At 37.2% G+C, this 20,175-nt stretch overlaps 2 protein-coding genes across 3 annotated transcripts in view; both read left to right on the forward strand.

The window, feature by feature from the left end:
- The window catches only part of LOC139142671 (protein disulfide-isomerase 1-like), a 272,131-nt gene that overhangs the window by 192,856 nt on the left and 59,100 nt on the right, over positions 1 to 20,175 (forward strand). The gene's annotated exons all lie outside the window — the stretch shown is intronic.
- On the forward strand, positions 4,908 to 18,829 carry LOC139142659 (ribosome production factor 2 homolog). Of its 2 annotated transcripts, XM_070712707.1 has the most exons (9): positions 4,908 to 5,043; positions 6,180 to 6,350; positions 7,298 to 7,337; positions 7,677 to 7,758; positions 8,762 to 8,838; positions 9,438 to 9,537; positions 10,078 to 10,180; positions 11,424 to 11,568; positions 17,319 to 18,829. In XM_070712707.1, the coding sequence occupies exons 1-9, from the start codon at positions 5,030 to 5,032 to the stop codon at positions 17,487 to 17,489; spliced, it is 903 nt and encodes a 300-aa protein (XP_070568808.1). In that variant the 5' UTR covers positions 4,908 to 5,029; the 3' UTR covers positions 17,490 to 18,829. The 2 variants fall into 2 exon arrangements, with proteins under 2 accessions (XP_070568808.1, XP_070568809.1); XM_070712708.1 differs by lacking the exon at positions 6,180 to 6,350 and having other exon boundaries at positions 4,930 to 5,043.

The raw sequence follows: 20,175 nt of genomic DNA on the forward strand, positions 1-20,175 counted from the left end.
TCATCATCATCATCGGAGCCTGAATTCCCTATGGCCAAACTGTGAAAACTAGTACTGAGCACACTCACCTACCAATTTTTTTTTTTAAGTACGAGGCATATGACTTAGATGCTACTCAAAATTGACAATACTGGAAGTTTTATAATATTCTATGAAATAAACGTCTGATTCCTGTAATTTTGGGAGTAATAATGGCAAATATGGTGGAAAATAAATGATTCCGTTCAGCCACACATTTTTTGCTACAATTTGCAATATCCGACAAGCTAAATGTCTCAGCTCCGACCAACCTGTACTGAAATTAAAACTCCGTCAAGGCTAAGAAAGTACAAAATCTATTTCAGCCGTACCATCCCCAATAAACTCGGGACTCTAAAGTCATCGGATACGTAAAGTCTAACACTTTGCAGCAATCTGCAATATCTGACGCGCTATGTATAGTACAATGTAAATTATCAAAATGTCTCAGCAGTAAACTGCACTAACGTAAATACCAATCTATCTCAGTCCGTTGTATCGAGCTCAGGACTCTTATCTAAAATCCATGAATACGAAATGTCAAGTTTGCAGCAATTTGCAATATCCAGGATCAAATATGCTGTATGGGGTGAAACGGCTAAAATGTCTCAGCTCGGAGCAACGCAATAACGTTAAAACTCCGTGCAGGCTAAGAAATTACCAGTCTCTCAGTCCGTTGCATCCGTAATAAATTACTAGTAATGACTCTATCTAAAGTCCACGGATATATCCGTGGACTTATACGAAAAGTGAATCACTTTGCAGCAATCTGCAATATCCAATACGCGGTGTATGACGAAACGGTTAAAAAGTCTCAGCTCGGAGCAAACTGCACTAACTTATAAGTGTCTATGACATACCCCATACAACCAAACGTAAAATCACTCTTTTGGTCTTGAAGTTAGCTTACGTCACTGCCTTGCATTGCGTATCGCCCCGTTTGTCCAGATAACAGGCAAGTAACAGTTACGGGTGGGCTTGCACCCCTAACCCAACTTGATCGACATTTTTCGGCTTTTCGAAATTCAGCCGACGACTTATCTTAATACGGGCAAACAGTCTTTCACACCTTCGCAATTCCCCCACGTCCGTAAACAGGGTATCGCGAGCAATATTCGTCCAGAAGTTATGAATATGATTAATAAATGTCATGTATTCGAGTAAACTCTTTTCATTATACAAGCCTTACCTGTCTAGTGTGTGCATATACTTTATCATGGCTATCTCTGTATAGTATTTCAAAGAAAACAGTCCATATCTGTTAATTGCCCTCCCTTATCCCCTTCTTCAATTTGTTCTGCCGATCACCAACGTTTGGGCTTATCGCCCTGACCAAATAACTCAATCAATCAATCTTTATTATACTCAACTCACACTAGCAGAGAGTGTGGTATGGTACATTCCAAAATTGGACAAAGTACAAAACTGAACACTTTCAAGATGACAACAAAGTATCCAAGTTGTACAATAAGCAAACTGTGTTTAACTGTGGGAAGGCTACTGGAGGGTCAGCACAAATCAGTGTTCTTCAAGAATATAGCAAGATCTCGAAAATTATACGCCATAACCTTTTTAATGGCCGTTTCCTTTTGTCTGACAACGGAAAAGTAGAGTATCTATTCCTCTTTCCTGTACAATAAAACTCGTTCAGTGATAAACTTTTTACATGAGAATAATAAATGAAACTCATCATCTATTTCGTTGCTATCACATCTGAGACAAAGTCTATCTTCCAAAGGTAATTTTGGCTTACTTTTCCTACCCAATTCAATATTTAAACTATGACCACTCAATCTAAATTTCGATAAAGCTCTGCGAAGAGTAAAAATTGACAAATCGTTTAAGTATTTTTCAAAATAAAATCCAGTCTTTAAAGTTCTATATGTACGATATTTATTACAACCTCCATTTTTTCTTGTAGCATTTGACATATTCTCTCTCCAAGTATTCAAATACTCGTGTAACTCGTGTAAACAGCTCATGAGATAGCCGTCTACTACGCCCTCTACTGGGGAAAACGGGTCAGGGAACGAGATTACCATAGGACAGAGTCTATGTTAGGGGAGAACCATTTGATTTCTGGGGGGCCCATTGAGGAGTTTGAGAAAAAAAAAATTGTCACCAGGTGAGATAGAAGGAAAAAACGATCCTGTCATGGCCTGAGAAAAAAAATTGTCATAACAGACAGAAGTGAAAAAAAAAATTGTCACAATGCACCAGAAATTAGCAAAATTTGGGAACCTTATTCTCATGTATTCTTTGCCGGCGCGCCGCCATAGGCGGCGCAAATGTTTTTACCACAAGCAATTCTTATGTTTTTTTCCCCAGCACTTATGATATAAGCATGCGCTACATAGGTCTACTTTACACCTCAGTACACTCAATGTTTTCCTTCTCTTTTCTGACCCAAGAAATCACATTTCAGGATTTCTGTTGCAATATCTCAATGGCATAGGCACTATCTAAAGGGGACTATTTGACTTCTGTAAATTGTGAAAATTTAAAACACAAGACAGGAGTCAATAAACTAGTGTTAAAACCAATATATTATTCTCTCAATATAAATATGTTAGAAAGATGTACAAGTTGACAATGAAAAATTTAGGAACAACAAATATAATGAAATACAATGTGTGAGCCTTGTTTCTCTGACCACAAAAGATAACATCTTCCCTGACAACTTTCATCGATGCTTGGTCATGTTGATTATAATATGACACCACACACCGGATCACACACTGGGTCAAAGCACTATCGATTCACCGGTGTGTCGCCATGTATTCGGAGGAATGTGAGGGGGTTAGGGGTCACTAAAAAAATTGAAAACTTCAGGGGGGCGTTACTCAAAATGTGGCGGGATTACTCAATTTTTTTGTGCGAAATAAATTGAAACACATGCATCTGAGATTGCACCATTGCACACATCCATTTCTCAAAATTTTCACTGCGAGAGGGGGAGGACCCCCCTCTCGTGCTCTCCCCCTTGGGTCTTCTAACAGTTTTACTGGTAAAAGACAAAATTTAAATTGAAAATATTAAGTAACCTCTCGGATTGCACTTCACTGCACCGTGGCGCACATCAATTTCTCAAAATTTTCACAGGATCTAAACAAAACTGAACTGTTGTGAATTCATCCTTTATTATCACAGAAACATGTTTGAATGTACCTCAGTTCAATGACCATTTTGACAGTTAAAATACCATATTCAGGCTTCTCATTAGAAGCTGGCAGCTGGAGAAATGACACAAGAAGGTCACAGATTTTCCTTTCCTGTATATACATTTGTCTTCAGTCTCCGGCAAACAGAACTGTTTTTCACACATTGTGTTGTCATTGTTTGGTTGTCGAATATTGTGACTCAAACACTGATCATGCAAAATAAATGTAAAAAAAATATCAGTGTTCAATGTCATTTTAAAACAGTTTTACCGAGTGCAAAATAAACTGAAACTCCTCTCAGATTGCACCATTAAACACATCAATTTCTCAAAATTTCCAATACGAGAGGGGGTTCCCCCTCTCCCCCTTGGGGTATTCTAACAGTTTCACTTAATAAAATTAAATAACACCTCTCAGATTGCACCAGACTGCACCATATTGCACACATCAATATATTAAAAATTTCCATGCAAGATAGCGGAAAGCCCCTGTGACACTTTCCTCCTATTAGCCTCTCGCGTGTTCTCCCCCTGTAGGCTACTTTCAAATTCTGCCCGGTCAGATATCCTCATGAAAACCCTTTCATAATACCCATCCAAATTAAACAATATACTATATGGTTATACTGCGTGAGCTAGTCTTTATTTTATTGTGACTTTGAATTTCATTTTGATGGGTTCACCTTTTTTGAACCATCATGAGATAACTGATGATAGTCTAGCAGGGTACATCAGGATTTGAAAGGTCTTTACTGTTGCTGTATTTTGTAAATTTTACAATCACATATATTGGTATTTAACTTTTCTAAGTGGGGGGAATCAGTCAAAATTTCAGAGTTAGAGAGGGAGGTTATTCAAATTCATCATGGTTGGCGAGGGGGGTCACTCGAAATTTCGGAGTTTCAGGCCGTAAATAATGATGACTCCCTTATATACAACGCATTACAAACTTGATGACCCCAAAAAAATATTGCACTGCTACTCCATTCGAAAAAAAAAATTGATGCAGGTCTGACAGTAGAAAAAAAAATTGCTGTCACTCTGACAGGAAAAAAAAAATTGCTCCCATACCCACTTCCTCCATACCCCCCTCCAGAAATCAAATGGTTCTCGCCTTAGGTGCGTTCACAGTCACCTGTGGTCGGTGTGTTCCGCTCGGCGTCTATGCCCCATACACGTGTATACATATGCCTGAGAAATGTACAGGCATATGTACACACGTCTATGGGGCCCGGGGGCATAGACGCCTAGCGGAATATACCGACCACAGGTGACTGTGGTGCGTTGTAATACCCTTCTCGGCGTAGCACCGGGTCCAAACAACCACAGGCGTACGAAACGTTTCGTAGATCGTCGTCGGATGGGAAGTGACTGACACTGTGAGGCCGAAGGCCGAACCTCGGTACTGTATAATATTATACAGTACTTGTGGTGAGCTGGGCGATAGCTGTAGCGGAACACACAGCATCGTACGCAGGGCTATACATCATTACGTACATATAGGCTACCTTTGGTCCAAACCGATTGTTAACCGACGGTCAAGTAAAGTTTTTTGATAAATGAGGAAAACAAAATTCTTGAAAATTTACACATTCAATTTATGCTGATTAAAATATTCGGTAAGTGACATTACGAACTATATTATCACAAATTACATAGTTTATAGTTGAAACCTGGGCTCTAAATACCAATTTCTGTCAGTGACTCCAATACGAATAAGAATGCGGAAATGAGTAAGAATACGAATAGGAAAATAACTTCAGCGTCGTTCGCATCACATGTGAGATCACTCCACATTGACATATTGTGATCTATGATCGGTGAGAAACGCGACTCTCACACAGCTTCGACATGCAGCGGATAGTGTGAGTATGAACTCTAGGCAAACTATTGTAAAATTAACCTATGTACTGCTATCATTGTCACCATTTTCGTAATGTTCTACTCCGTGACCAATTTGAAACCGGAAGTGTCACATTGTGACTGCAATCGTAAAAATTTGTTGTCTGCCTTTGTGTCACGTTTTCTTTGAAACTCTGATCTCGCAGACTTGAGGTATTTTGCCCAGTTAACTATAAGTGTCACGATTCTTCGCTAGCTGCAGTACTGTAACGATGTTTGCCATCGTATTTGGGTCCAGATTCTGGTTTTGGCGTCTGACCCAAATACCCAGTCAAAACCTGGAGCTGGAGACTGCTGACGCTACATTCTTCCCAGGATTGCCAATAGCATAGGAAGTTAACATCTAACTTTACTAAGTGATACTCAAGCCTGCTTTATTGCAGCATTTCTGTTGCCCACAAGGTTCCCTCCTGGAAAAGTAGACCCACCTTTCCCAACTATATGATTGGATTATACAAAATTGCATTAAATGAAATTCTGTAATAATCATAAAAACAGTATATTGAAATGATTATGAATTTTTAAAAGTTCCAGAAGTCTAGAGTCTTGTAATGTAGAGTCATACTCTTTAACAGTAAAGCATTGGTGGGCCTGGTAACAGAAAGCCTTTGATAAGACATGCTGCTGTAAATTGTTTACCCACACAACACATGCAATATGCACTGGCACCTGCTGTAATATTCCCACCATTCAAATCCAGTGTGATCACATATCTGTAAAACAAGGTTTGCTCTCTCCATACTTCCCTAGGATAATAGTCTGTGAAATTTGCATCGTAAAGTCAGGTGTCTTGCCGTGTGTTCTATAGAAATTCCCCCTTTCTAGTTAGTGCCGCCTCAGGTGAAGGAGAATGTGTTTCGTCTTGGCTACGATCTCACCACAACTTCCTCCTCTGTAATGAGAGAGTGCTCATGACGTCCCTGGCCCTGCCAAAATTGATACATCAAATGTGATACATCAGGCAATCGCCAGATCAGTTGCTCAGTCACCGTACTGTAATGGTGTCAAGATGTTCATTCAGAAAGAGCCAATAAAGAAATGAAAAGCAAATTGTTTGTCGTATTGTCGTGGTCACTAAATTTTGAATTTTCTATTCCAGAAAACCAAAAACACAAAGGGCAAAGCGAGCCCTGGAAAACAGAGCCCCTAAACTTATAGAAAATACAAAGACCGCACTATTTATCAAAGGAGGGCACACCAGTGAATTGATCACACAAGTTTTAAAAGACTTCTTTGCATTTAAGAAACCAGATGCTGTTTTATTCAAAAGGTAAGAATGACATATCCAGTGTTGAAGCCAGCTGGGATGTGCCCTTGTGTCAATGTCCCCCAAATCGAACTCGTTGTCCTGCAGCCTCGCATACTGCTGGTCACCTCAGGCCCTCTCATGGGCCAACTGTGCAGTGTGTTGGGTGTAGTCTGCAAGTAATACATGATACTGACAATAACCTTTGTTTTGCAAGATTATTTTCAGGCTTATATTTTCATACTTTTGGGGCACTGATTAGAACGCTGCACTTGATATTATAACTTGCTTGTAGTCAGACTGAGCTCTTTAGTTTGAAGATACGGTGTACTAGCTGCTACAATTATTTACCTAAAATTCAAGCGGTTTTGTTTTGTGAAACTAATTTGTTAATATATAATAAAAAATTTGATTAACAACTGACACATGTTTACCCAAAGTTTGAAAAATGTCCCAAAAATAAACGGTAGGGGAAAAAGTGTCCCCTGGTTTAAAATTCCTGGCTGCAACACTGCATATCACACTACTTTCTGCATTCATAAAGAAATATTATTTTCTCACTTACAATATATACCGATATGCACTTGAATTATATCTTTCTACCAGTATATGTATTGTGAGCTGAAATAGTATAGAGTCAAATCGTCATGGTTTCGGTACAATGTATCAAAAGTACACTTCAGTGATGCTGTTTCTAGCCCTGTTTACAGGTTGTGTGTGAAAATTTACCAGCTCTGTAGTAAAAAATCATGACATTTTGCATAACTTAATGTGTTCACACATCATTTATAACTGCCTATACATTTATTTTTGCTACCTGTAACCAAACTTTTCTACATCCCTGTATCTGTGTAACATTTTGACGGAAGTAACTCTAATGGCAACAAAGCTGAGACTGGTATAAGGGATAGTTGACAGTCTACCATGCATAATGAAATTAATTCACTCGATTAAATGTTTGTTTTTTCCAGGAAGAATGTGTTGAGACCATTTGAAGATCAAACATCGCTGGTAAGTCTTGCAATTTTTGAGATTTAATTTGTTAAATGCTTGTTTTCTGTCCATAACATCTCCAACAATATCTAAACAAAATTTAAAACAAGAAAATTTTGCATTGCTTTACTTTTGATATTTGAAACATAAACATCCGTATTGACTGCATTTATTGGCATGAAAGGATGATGTATGCGTCAAAATTTATCAGAGAAGTTTATAATTTCAAGTTCATTTAACATTTTGGCATATTGTCACGTGGTTGAGCTGCAAATGGTTGACCTCAAAAAATCATCATTCTCTTCCTCTGGGTAAGATAACTGCCTCATGTATAAATTGAAATTTATTTTTTTTCAGGAATTCTTTTCTGAAAAAAATGATGCTTCCTTATTTATGTATGGTTCTCATTCCAAGAAAAGACCACACAATCTTATTGTAGGTAAGTTATTCAATCACCAGGCTTTGGTATCATCTAATTCTAAGTCGTCAAAGTTTTCAGAATAGATTCTGCATTGCTTCCTTCTCAATGTGCCATCTAAGCTCGGCCTAATTGACAAGCCGTGGCTCAAGAATATTCTCTGTGACACAAGAAAGTTTTCAATTGAATAGGAGAAAAATGACATTTTCGATTTTCAAAAACCAAGATGTTAAAAAGTTTTCTAACACAAAGATCTTTGAAATGAGTCCCCACAAGTGGTAGATCAGAAAAGAATTGTGAAAGTTTGAGAGCCTTAATACTTGTCCCGAGACACATTCTGCCTTAAAAATGGTTCCTATGGTTTGCAGACAGGAAGATTCAGTTGTGTATGTCTTTCAGCAAGTTCCATTCTCAATCATACAACTAAAAGTGCAGTGTAGGTTACTGTGAAGAACTCAAAGAGATCAACTACAATACTACCCACAACTGACAATGCAGGCTTTTTTAAACATTCAAAAATTAAGTATATAATTTAAACAGTTGCCAATCCTGCTTATGTAATAACTAGATATTGTTAGTTGCAACATGGAGGTAGGAAATCTCGTCCTACTTCCATGGTTGCAACAAGGTTTTGTTGGAGAATGAATATTCCACCCCACTCCTTCAGTCATTGGGGTTTTGTAGTTTGTGGAGACTGGATCTTGTTGTCTATGTAGTTGGAAGTACTTGAAGTACAACCTTATTGCATTTAGGCTGACCTTTGACCCTTGCCTTTTGACCAACTTCATCCTTCAAGCCGCAAACTTTAATCTCTTTGATAAATATGATGAAACTTAAATAAATTCCAACCTGACAGAGCTAATGAGGAATATGAGGTATACTGTAGATCCAAGTAAAATGATTCTGTGATATCATTGAATAACAGAAAACAAAATTCTCAAACCTGAAAATAAAGCTTATTCTCTGATAGTCAGTTACATGTTATAATGCCCATCAATGGGAATGTTTCTTTCCTCTCATGCAGGAAGATGCTTTGACTATCATGTGTTGGATATGATTGAACTGCGGGTGGAGAAGTTCAAAAGTCTTGCAGATTTTAAGGTGCGCCCTCTATGGTTAAACCCAAAGAAACTTTTGTCATTTTGGAAAGTATCAGTTGAAACAACAATTGGATGTTTCTACGAACACAAGACTATGCCATGTTAGAATGAAGTGCATGGAAAATATGGCTTAGATAATCAAATCATATAGTAAGAGGATAATTGTCAGAAACCAGTATAGAGATTGACTAGCTCTTTCATGTCCGTTGAAAGGTGACTGTCAAGTCAGAAGTGATATCAATCAAAGTCTCAACAGTAGTCAATTTAGGAGTAGGTTTACACAGTCCTCACTATTAACACCTTCAGGACACACTTTTGCTAATCAAATGCAATCGTTCTGTCACCAAAAGTATGAGAAATGAACTGTCAAAGTTTTTGAGGAGTAATATAAGCGGCAATATAATCTTCTATCAGAATAGCTACACATAATCAATGTTGATAAATGCTCTCAGCTGGTTTCAAAGTGTCGCCATCAAAACAAATATTATTTATAAAATTTCACTGCCACCTAAGACTATTGTATAATGGTACATCCCAACCATGCAGATGAGATTGAACACTTAAGGAAAAATTCTTCTTAAGATTGGTCTTTTTTTTCAGAATGCCAAATGTTCAGCCGGAATCAAGCCATGTCTGATGTTCTCCGGGGAACCTTTTGAACAGGATTATGACTACAAAAGGTTGAAAAATTTACTTGTTGGTAGGTATATCCTCAGTTGATTGAATCATAAAAGACAACACACAGAAACTGAACTTAATAAATGATGAAAAAAAAAAAACGCCATCTCACGTCACATGATTCATACACATTAACCATTTGAAAGCCAAAGTCAATTTTTGTCGCCTTTATAAAATTTAACGCCGACAAAGTTTTTCTTACTCATCATTCTCATCATTCAGACAGCTCTTTACAGATTCTCCCCAAACTTTTGAGAAAAAACTATTGCCAACAAAAAACTTTGCCCCTTCAGTCCAAAATTATCAAAACAATTACAGTAAATTTATAAAAGCTGTTAAATGTTGCCCTAACATTTTGGTTGGAAAAATTATAGCACACAAAGGGTTAAACTATTGATTAAATACTGTACTTACTGGATGTGAAATCCTAAACAAAGTATTTTAATACTGGCAGACAAATGCCATGTTTATTCCCACGGCTTGTCTGTTTATTAGAGTCAATACAGTATCTGGAAATTTCATGGCAATGTGTTTTTCTCTTCACTTGTTAAATTTTTTCCAGATTTTTTCCGTGGTCCAGTCATATCAAATATCCGCTTAGCTGGTTTAGAACATGTTTTACACTTTGCAGCTGTTGATGGTAAAATATTTATCAGAAGTTATAGGTGAGTTGACATTACATGTCACATATCTTTGCTTATTGATTCCAAATTATCCGTTTTGATAAAGCCTGGAAAGGGCATTTAACATGAAAAGTTTATTACAAACTGTGATTGAGTAGAGAATATTTTGAAATTTAAAATGATTTTGATGAGGTCAAAATTCATAATCTCTGGATACAATCCATATACCAGTAATTTTGTGCCTTTCAGTTTATTGTATAGTTTTAAAAGCAAATATTGTTCCGGTGTGGTTGAAAACATAGTTTATACTCTATTTTGCTGCACTGTAATTGTACCTTTGATGTTCTGTGTTCGGCTACCAGTGTTTAATTGATAGTTGCCAAATATTGATTGTCATATTGGGAAGGGGTCGATTCACAGAGGATATTGGGCCTGGCTATATGGTAAATCTACTGATGTTCATGCCAATAACCTTTATCGAAGGGTTGGTACAGTCCTGGACGATAAATCAACTTTCAAACTTCAGAAAAACACGAACAATTTCTTGACGTGAGGTGAGAGAAAGTTAACGTTGCAAAGCGCCCTCTAGATTTACCTCTAGTGTTTAACCTCTAGTGTTTAGGCTTGCTCTGTGTAAATTTAGATTGTCAGCTCATACATTGAATATTGAAACTGGGCGTTGGAGCAAAACTCTACGGTGTAACAGACTTTGTGAGTTGTGTCATCTGAACCAAATCAAAGACGAATTTCACTTTTTGCTTATTTGCCCAAAATACCAAGATTTAAGAATCCAATTTACTCCACTGTACTATTTCAACCCACCTGTTATGTACAAGTTTAGTACTTTGCTGTCATCTGAAAATGTAAAGACTCTAAGGAAACTTAGCAGATACATATTTTATGCTATACGTACATGTAGAAACATGATTTTAGGTAATAGGCAGACTGAAGCATTCTAGCTATGTATCAAATTATTGTTATACTTTGCTGTACTTTTTTGGCCGGTGGCCAACAGTACTGAAATAAAGAAGAATTGTAAATTGTACTGATGTTCATAAGTCAATTTGTCGGGCAAAATCCCGAAGACATAAAACTTAAAGTAGTTTAAGCAACATAATTTTGAAAATGAAGTTTGAAAATGGAACAAGCCAGTTGGTTGTACATTACTTTGCATAGGGAAGCCTCCGTAACTTCATCTAAACACGTCTGCTTCAAATAAAATCACTTGTATAAAGTTCTTAGAATAAAATTGTGTTGGATGTGCGCGTAATTTTTGTTTTCATAGGGTAAATTTGAAGAAGTCTGGTAGTCGTACACCACGTGTTGAACTTGAAGAAATTGGACCTTCGTTAGACCTTGCCCTGGGCAGAGTCCGTTTAGCATCTGAAGATTTGTTTAAAAAAGCCATGAAACAACCAAAACAAGCCAAGGTAAGATTGCTCTTTGTAGATCATCATGTTTTCGGACTCGCAGACTGTCTTGTTCTGCTCACTGAACAAAAGAGTGGTTGCCAAGAATCTTGGTGAAAGTGGATTTTGATTGAGAGGACTTCTTGCTTGTCAGAAGGCATGCTTTTTGTAAGAACTTGGAGTGAATCTAGGTCAACTGTGAGGGCATCAACTTGGCCAAGGCCCAGCGTAAGAATTTGGAGTGAATCTAGGTCAACTGTGAGGGCATCAACTTGGCCAATGCCCAGCCTAAGAATTTGGAGTGAATCTAGGTCATCTGTGAGGGCATCAACTTGGCCAAGGCCCAGCCTAAATCATTCATTCTTACCATTGATGCCTAAATGCAAATTTTGCTTTGACTCTAAACCCGTCCCTTAGACCCGACCAAAGGTAGGCCACCAAGGGGCCTGCATTAGAATGTTCACTTTGGTTTTCTTTTGTGAACTCAAACCCAGGGCCGGCTCAGAGGCGAGATAAACTCTGTATTGGGAACACAGTATTCACTTGCTTTGTTTGTGATTTAGCAATGTGTATTATAGATGTTCTCCCATGTTTGTTCTGATAGTTGACGGATGTACAAGTAGGTCCAGGTGTAAAATTGTCAACGGTTGCAAAGGCTACACTGAACAGCTGAAGATTTGGGAGCTCTATATTTTTGTGTCCTCGTAGTGAATTTCACAAACGCTAGAACCTGTTGTCGTTGTAACATATAGGTTGAACAAACCAGAACATGAAGTAGGTCACAGTGTAATTACTGCATTTGGGGCATTGCACGCTGGAAATGTCCATAACAGAAACATTATTTTCTCATTATTTCATCATTATTTGTTGATTTTATTTAACCTTTATCCAAATCTTTATTACCTCATAAAAACTGTAACTGATAGCAACTTGAACAAATTATGGATAATATGCTGTGTTTACCACTAACTGCATTTTAACTGTGAAGAATTGTTTTTCTCGTAATTATTTTACCTTATAATTGGCCTGTAATCAATTTTGCATTGTCTGTATAATTGTGTTATTTTCTTGTCTATAACTCTCATTCAGAATTAGACAAATTACAAAAAACACACATTGCCTGAATATAATTCTATTTCCTGTTAATCATAGTCATCATAATTTATTTACAATCAAAATATTTCTACAATGACATATCATAAAACTAAAAATGCACAGATACTACCTCGTAAAACTTCACCACTTCAGCTATCAAAAAGACGTAAAAATTTAAAGAGAGTATTATAGAAGGTAATGTTTAATCCACCTCATCTCAGTCTCATACTTTTGAAAGTTTTGATGGACATCAGGATTTCAGTGAATGGATAAAAGTCAGAAACACCCCAGCAATTGTTTAACCTATTTATAAAGTGTGGCTAATTAGGTGATTGTTTGGTTTAGAGTTATCTAGTGCACTCATACAACTTACAGTTGCAATATTTGGAAATTAGACACATTAATCAATGTAATAGTTACCCAGCATCATCTTCGCATTCATAGAGCAGCGAGAATTTAAGGTAGGATTTGCCTCAAACGTAAATGGCTTAAACTTTTGCTCAAACTTTCCTTAATGAAACTTGAAACAATTCTCTTACCAAATCAAGAATAAAATTCAGGGGTCAGCATGCAAAGTTTGTTGCTAGAGAAACAACTTGCCTAAGATCTGCTAATACTTTAAATTCAAAATGGCTGCCATCCCTGTGTTAACTCTCTGGAGAAGAAATATTGTTTGATTTTTGAAAAATTAAAATGGTAAAATTTATCCTTCTCCCAAAAGCTTAACATGAACTCCCATAAATGGTAGATCTGAAAAGAATTGTAACAAGCATTTCAAGAAATGTGTTGTTTTAAAAGGCCCAGTACACTTTCTGAATTTTGTCAAATGTCTGAGGTTGGTGATTGTTTGTGTGTTACACTGAAATTCAGGGAAAACATCAGAATCACAGTCTGATGCTGACGTGACATCACTCTATCTCTCAGGAGTGTGTTCTTTATTTAAATGAGTAGTTTTTCCAATGATTCCCTGTGTATACTTTGTAATTTCATCTCCTGGTCAACAGTCCCTCTAGACTGTGCCTGGGTATAAAAGGTTCTACTCAGTGTAGCATATGTTTGTGTAGAAAATGCAACATTATGAGTGCATTCTCCATGAAAGATAAACATAAAATGACAAGAGAGGATAATTTAGAGAATTCTTTTTAGATAGTCAATCTGGGAATAGAATTGTAAATGACTTATCTCTAAATGAAGAAATTTCCTTTATTTACTCACTTTCAGAACAGTATTTCATTATTTCAGAGATTTTTGGGGGACTTGGCTTGAACATGAAAGTGTGAAAATTTGCCAGTTGTAGACAAGACCCCAAACTCAATAAACAGGCTCAAATCAATGTTCGTATTTCATGACAGATGGTTGCAGAGACCTAATAGCTGCCTCTTGTTGATTTGTGACTTTTCTATGCAATTTGTTTATCATTCACTAAACAAAACCAGACAGGATTGCCCAGTTTTTTCATTGGAAAGGGGTCAGACAACAAATTCTATTTCAGCTGTCTAAAGTTGCTGTGCAGCTATGGTTGTTGATTTCAGTATGAAAATCAAAAGACTGGGTCAAATAGAGTACAGATCAAAACTCTGTCTCCAAATTTTACCGTTATTCAACTAGGATTCATGGGTCATGCAAGACCAAATCTAAGCTACAGATATTGGCTAGAACTAGAATATAGGCCTAACGATCTTGAAATATAATATTCTGTATTTTTTCTAGATTTTCTGATTCAGAATTAAAACCGACCATTTTCTCTATTATTTGCAGTGGTGGAGTTGATTCCTAAGTTGGTCTCTTTTTATCTTCATTATAGAAGCAAGAGAGAAAATTCGTTTTTGTGGCCATAACCTCCAGACCCCCCTCCCCCTACACACACCCCCACATAAAAGGATTCTCTTCTATATTAATTTCACTTTTAGCAAATTTGTAGTAGTAGAGGTTTACAACTCATTACTACATATGACAGAAATTCGCAGGTCAGATATGATTTCATTTCATTGATGCAAGTTGGAGTTACCATCTCCATTACACATCTTTGCAAATGAGTTAGACAGTAATGCATATGTAATCATGGTTGTTACTTGATATCAGGTTTCTCCATTTCACATGGACAATCAGATGGGCAATTACTGTTAATTTTAATGTAAATTGTTTTCATGGCTCTGGTCCAGAAACTTTTGTAAAATCACAAGTCATTATGCCATTTGAAGGTAAATTACCTTCAAATAGCATAATGACTTGTGAATTTACAAGTGGTGACTAACTGGGGTCGATGTACGACCCTGTTTATGAAATATGCGTACTGTACAGGGCTTGTTAAACTGTATCAAAGTTCAAAGAAACAGTGTCTTGCCGTCGTGTAGAATCAGAAGGGCTTATGACAAGCCTGTCTATTTCTCAGTTGAATTCATGTATACAGTAAGTTTACTAGAGGTGTGTGTTTTATTGCAGGATCTACTGATAATATCACTCATTCACATTGACACTATGAATTCCATGCCAGTCATTTTGCTAAGCATATAAAAAAATTGATAATACATCAGCCTGATGTACTTGATCGGTAAAGTCGTACTTCGATTGATTGCAAATGCCAACCGCAGAAGAACAACCAAGTACAGTATGCTAATTAGCAATATCAAGTCAAATACAGAAAATGATTCAAATACAGCAACACCTTTCATTTGTTAATTTTCTATCTTGTCGGCAAAAATATGAACCAATGTCTGTATCTGCTTGCCCTCTGTCAGATTATCGATTGCCACTTCCAATGTACAAGCACTTTACACAAGTCACTATTTGTGAGAATATTGAATGAATTTGTCCTAAAACAAAGTGTTAGCTTAGCCATAGATATGAAATTCCATAAAACCATCTTAGAACAATATTGTTAACTGCATATTTGTCACTCCATAAGGTACATGATAAAACCTTTACTGCACGCTTAGGCCCTTCTGCTGTACAACCTCAGTCAGCAAAACCCATATCAGAGCCATAACCATTATAATTATTCTCTGTGGAGTATTCTATGGAGTATTGTCACCAACGGGTTTGCTTCTGTGGTACATGTAACACAATTTATGTGCCACTTCCCTGCCAAGTTCATATTTCACCATCAAAGGTCAAGTTCGTTTAAACTAGTGAAGCACAATGTGTCCCATTTATCAATTTGGTACATTTTTACAAAAAATTGAACATTTGAAGGCCCCCGAAATCATAGATACTGTAAACATGATTTTTATGGACTAAAGCTATTGGAACAGACCGAGCCAAATGGGTGGAAATATGTATGGTTTTGGCTCAATACTGCTTTTTACTGAGTTGACTTGTGGGCAAGTACAGGAAAATACTGTCTGGCAGGGAAAGGGTTAATTGGCGTTAGATATATATCCACACAATCAAGCAACTAGTTTACATTTACATGTACAGTGTGATAATTTGAAAATGACAGCAATAGAATACCCACAGTGATGAGTATACTGTGAGATTTTGACCTCTAGGCAGTTCACATATATGCTTCATCCTTTTCCTGCCAAGTATATATTTCACCATCAGGTCAAGATGGTTAAAATTAATGAAACACAACATATTCCATACGCTGTGTTTTAGGATAATACTGTACATTTGAAGGCTGTTGAAAACATAAATACTGTAAACTTGATTTTTTTGGACTAAAGATGCTATAACAGACCAAAGCAAGTGGGTGAAAATATGTCATGTTTTGGCTCAATACCGCTTTTTACTGACTTGGCTGATGGGGAAGTGATACTGTCTGGCAGGAAAGGGGATAAATGTGTGTATATATATGGAGTGAACTGGCCAAAACCAAGTTGTATAGTACCTGTTGCGGAAATGGTTTATTGCTATTACCAAAATATCATCGAACTACTGTATACTGAAATTCTAGCATGAAACTGTAAACAGGGATTTCTTATATAAAATGGGGTTTCATCTTTCATTTTATAGCACGCAAGTTCCAGCCATGCTTTATCACAAATATAGCACTATTTATTTTTACGTCTCGACCAATTAGATGACTTTATTTGCACCGTTAATTTACCAGTATGATATGATATAGATTTAGAGGGTGACACCCAGACCATTAACGTTTTTATGGGCAAGGATGCGAGGAAAGCTGAAAATTAATGAGCAAGACGTGCCGATCCTGTTAATTTGGCTTTCCTCTCGCCTGCGCCCATAAATAAATGTAAATGGTGAGCGCAGAGTCTGTTATTGCCATTATATTATCAATGAACCCAAGAAAACTCTCAAAATTTAGGAAAATTTATCACTCGAAAGATAACGGGGCCCCAGAACTTGTATTACACAACGGTTGTATTCACTTAACAGTGAGTATTGCAATACATGACACACTGTCACATGCACTGTAAAATGTTTGCAAATCTGAAAATTTTTTTTTGAAAAAAGTGTCTAAACTTGTCCCGCAAGTGATTCGTATTATTTTGTAATTGCTTATGATCTTTGTACAAATCACAATTTATGTTTTCGTAGTTACAGTGTTTATAATACTGTGAGTTATTTGAACATGTATTATTCATATTCATGGGCATGTAAACAAACCATTACTGTGTATTTTGGGTCAGTCACATGATTCAGCTCGACCAATTAAAATACAACAGACAGGGCATGGTAATATAATGATACATATTTCTGTCACTTTTCTACAGATACGGAAAGTGAAGAACATCAGCCGGGATGTATTCGGAACAAAACATGGTCGTATACACATGCAGAAGCAGGACCTGAATACCCTACAGACACGCAAAATGAAAGCTCTGAAACGGAAGTCGGCAGATGCCGGAAAGGATGAAGGAATGGTCAAGAAAAAGAAAGACTAGTGCAAATTGAGTTTACAAAGCATGTTATTTATTAGTGTTACGGAATTCCATCACCTGTAACTAATCCATGATTTTCTCTGTGAACGCCACTGAAAAGGTGTGCCGCAAAGTGAATGTGGCCGCCACATCTCTCATATGTATGGATGTATGCAAATTTTCATCAATTTAGTAACTATATTCCACAACTTTTCCGCAACTTTTCTATGTTGTCCCACAATGCATTGCTATTGCTCAAGAACCATGTAAACACTCGAAACATCAAAAACATACTGATTTTATGTTGTACAACGGATTGTTTTACAAGAATAACACAAATTTGCAATGCAAAAAAAATGCCTCATGTATTTTGTATCCACTGGCGACGAAAATATAGGTCAGAGTGTGACCTGCCGTAGTGTTCTATGAGTAACATATACCCTGCAGTAAACTCCTTGGCTAAACAGTTATAAGAGTAATGTATGTGTTGTAAACCCTAGCGCACACTGCATCATGGAACCGGTAAAAGAACTGTTCAGCATGTGCTCAGAATGAAAGGAGAAAAGATGAAGCAATGACTGCCATGTTACATTTTTCAGTTGCTGTCATTAACATGTGTTGCTATGGCAATGAGAACTCAAAATGGTGTGCAACTGGCTGACTTGAAATGTACAACAACCAGATTGTGATCTTCCGACTTGAAATGTACAACAACCAGATTGTGATCTTCCGACTTGAAATGTACAACAACCAGATTGTGATCTTCCGACTTGAAATGTACAACAACCAGATTGTGATCTTCCGACTTGAAATGTACAACAACCAGATTGTGATCTTCCGACTTGAAATGTACAACAACCAGATTGTGATCTTCCGACTTGAAATGTACAACAACCAGATTGTGATCTTCCGACTTGAAATGTACAACAACCAGATTGTGATCTTCTTGCTTTGATCCTTAAATGGCTGCAGAAGCTTTCATAATGAGTAATTCCATGGAAGCGTCTCCTGATATGTGTTACTCAACTTTTGCCTGCTGTCATATCTTTCATCAACAAATCAGAGGCAATTTTGGGGTGCTGATGTAGAAGTGGGTAAAACTTCAGCTGTTCACAGGCTGTTGCAAATTTTTCAAATATCAAGATTACTGGAAGAGAGTTTTAGTAGGTATGATTTTTGTGACGGGAACATTCAACCTTGCCTGAATTCCATCACAGTACACCCCGGCCCCCACCAGCTCCGAATCCAATATACATGTACCTTAAACCATATCTGTAAACATCATGAAACTTTGTACATACATATCCCGTGTACACATAACATGTATGCACCACAGAGAAAATAAAGTCATATTGATAAAGAGAGTGTAGAATGTCTCAGATGTTTATTTTGCGTGTTTTGCATGTCTTGAAAGTCTATCAGCAGTGTTAGGTTTGATTCTTGGACAAAATACCCATACTTCATTGCTGCCCCTGCAATTCTGTCAGAGTGACTTATACCGCAATGTTCCTTAGAGTGGAAGACTAATTATTATTTGTGCAGATCATATTTCAAACATATTCAACCAAATTTGTAGAGCTTGTACCATTATGTACAGAACAGGTATATTTTACTGGTCATTCTCGGCAGTACTTCAAACCAGCCCAAATAATAGGCATTACACACGGGCATCTGGTTTAGTATGAAAATGCAAGCTTCTACCACTGTGGGTTCAGCTAGACTTGATCTGACTTTTTTCCTGAGGTTTTTTTCCAGATCCACATTTTTCACAGCCATGTTTAACCTCACTTTGAGGCTCTTTGTATATCTTTTCAGAGAATGCGGGGCGGGGCAGAATCTTACCTTCCAGAATTGACAGCTTTTATAAGCCAGCAGTCAATGTGTTTCTAGCATTAGGGGTTTTTACCATAAATTTTCCCACTCTTCACTCCTCCCTCCCCACCCCTCCTCCCGGATACAATAGCCCATCCCTTATCACTGTCCAAACTTCTGTTTGACCGGTGGCTATGGCATAGGGGACCATAGTATGTGCCTCGAAAGTAAGAGACAAACTTTCCTCATGGAGGTGTAAAGAAAGTTTGCCCCATGCTTTTCCTAAACATTCGTCAAAGAATATTTCAACCAAGCTTTCAAAATCAAGAATAAAATCAGGGGTAACCTTGGTTGATAACCTTTATTTTTCAAGTGAAAACCCAATAAACAGTCAATCAATCAAATTGACTTTAGCGTCAAACTCAAAACATAGTAGATTTCATTTGTGCTTTACACAGTCAAGAGTTGTTCAATATGCTCAAGGATGTACATCCATGCATGGATGTAAAAAATAGACATTCCATGATCCATGGTATGTGTCAAGAGTGGGTGACTGTCGCACTTGTAATGGAACATTGTTCCGGGAGGGGTGTGTGTGTGTGTGTGTTGGGGGGGGGGCAATGCGTGAGAAAGCACAAAAGCATGAATCAAGTAAAAATGATTAGTAAAAAGAAAACTTTTTTGAACTAATGTGACCAATGAGGTTATTGCTGTTATTGACGATCACTTTTATATGTGCCTCCTTTCCATGTAAAATTTTTCTATTCTCTGTGAAACCATGCATGGTCCCTCCATGGTGAAACTTAGCTGTACAGAGCATAGACCCTCCTAAAAACTTTTTGGGTGTTTATGTACAGAGTAAAGGTGTGAAAAACTCAAAAAAAGGACTGGTATGGCC

Source organism: Ptychodera flava, chromosome 10 (genome assembly GCF_041260155.1).
Source record: "Ptychodera flava strain L36383 chromosome 10, AS_Pfla_20210202, whole genome shotgun sequence".
Lineage (NCBI taxonomy): Eukaryota > Metazoa > Hemichordata > Enteropneusta > Ptychoderidae > Ptychodera > Ptychodera flava.

What these genes read in the sequence shown, in the direction of transcription:
- LOC139142659 (XM_070712707.1), top strand. An exon ending in GATGCTGTTTTATTCAAAAG is followed by an intron (nt 6,351 to 7,297) that starts GTAAGAATGACA and finishes TGTTTTTTCCAG; the next exon opens with GAAGAATGTGTTGAGACCAT. An exon ending in AACAACCAAAACAAGCCAAG is followed by an intron (nt 11,569 to 17,318) that starts GTAAGATTGCTC and finishes ACTTTTCTACAG; the next exon opens with ATACGGAAAGTGAAGAACAT.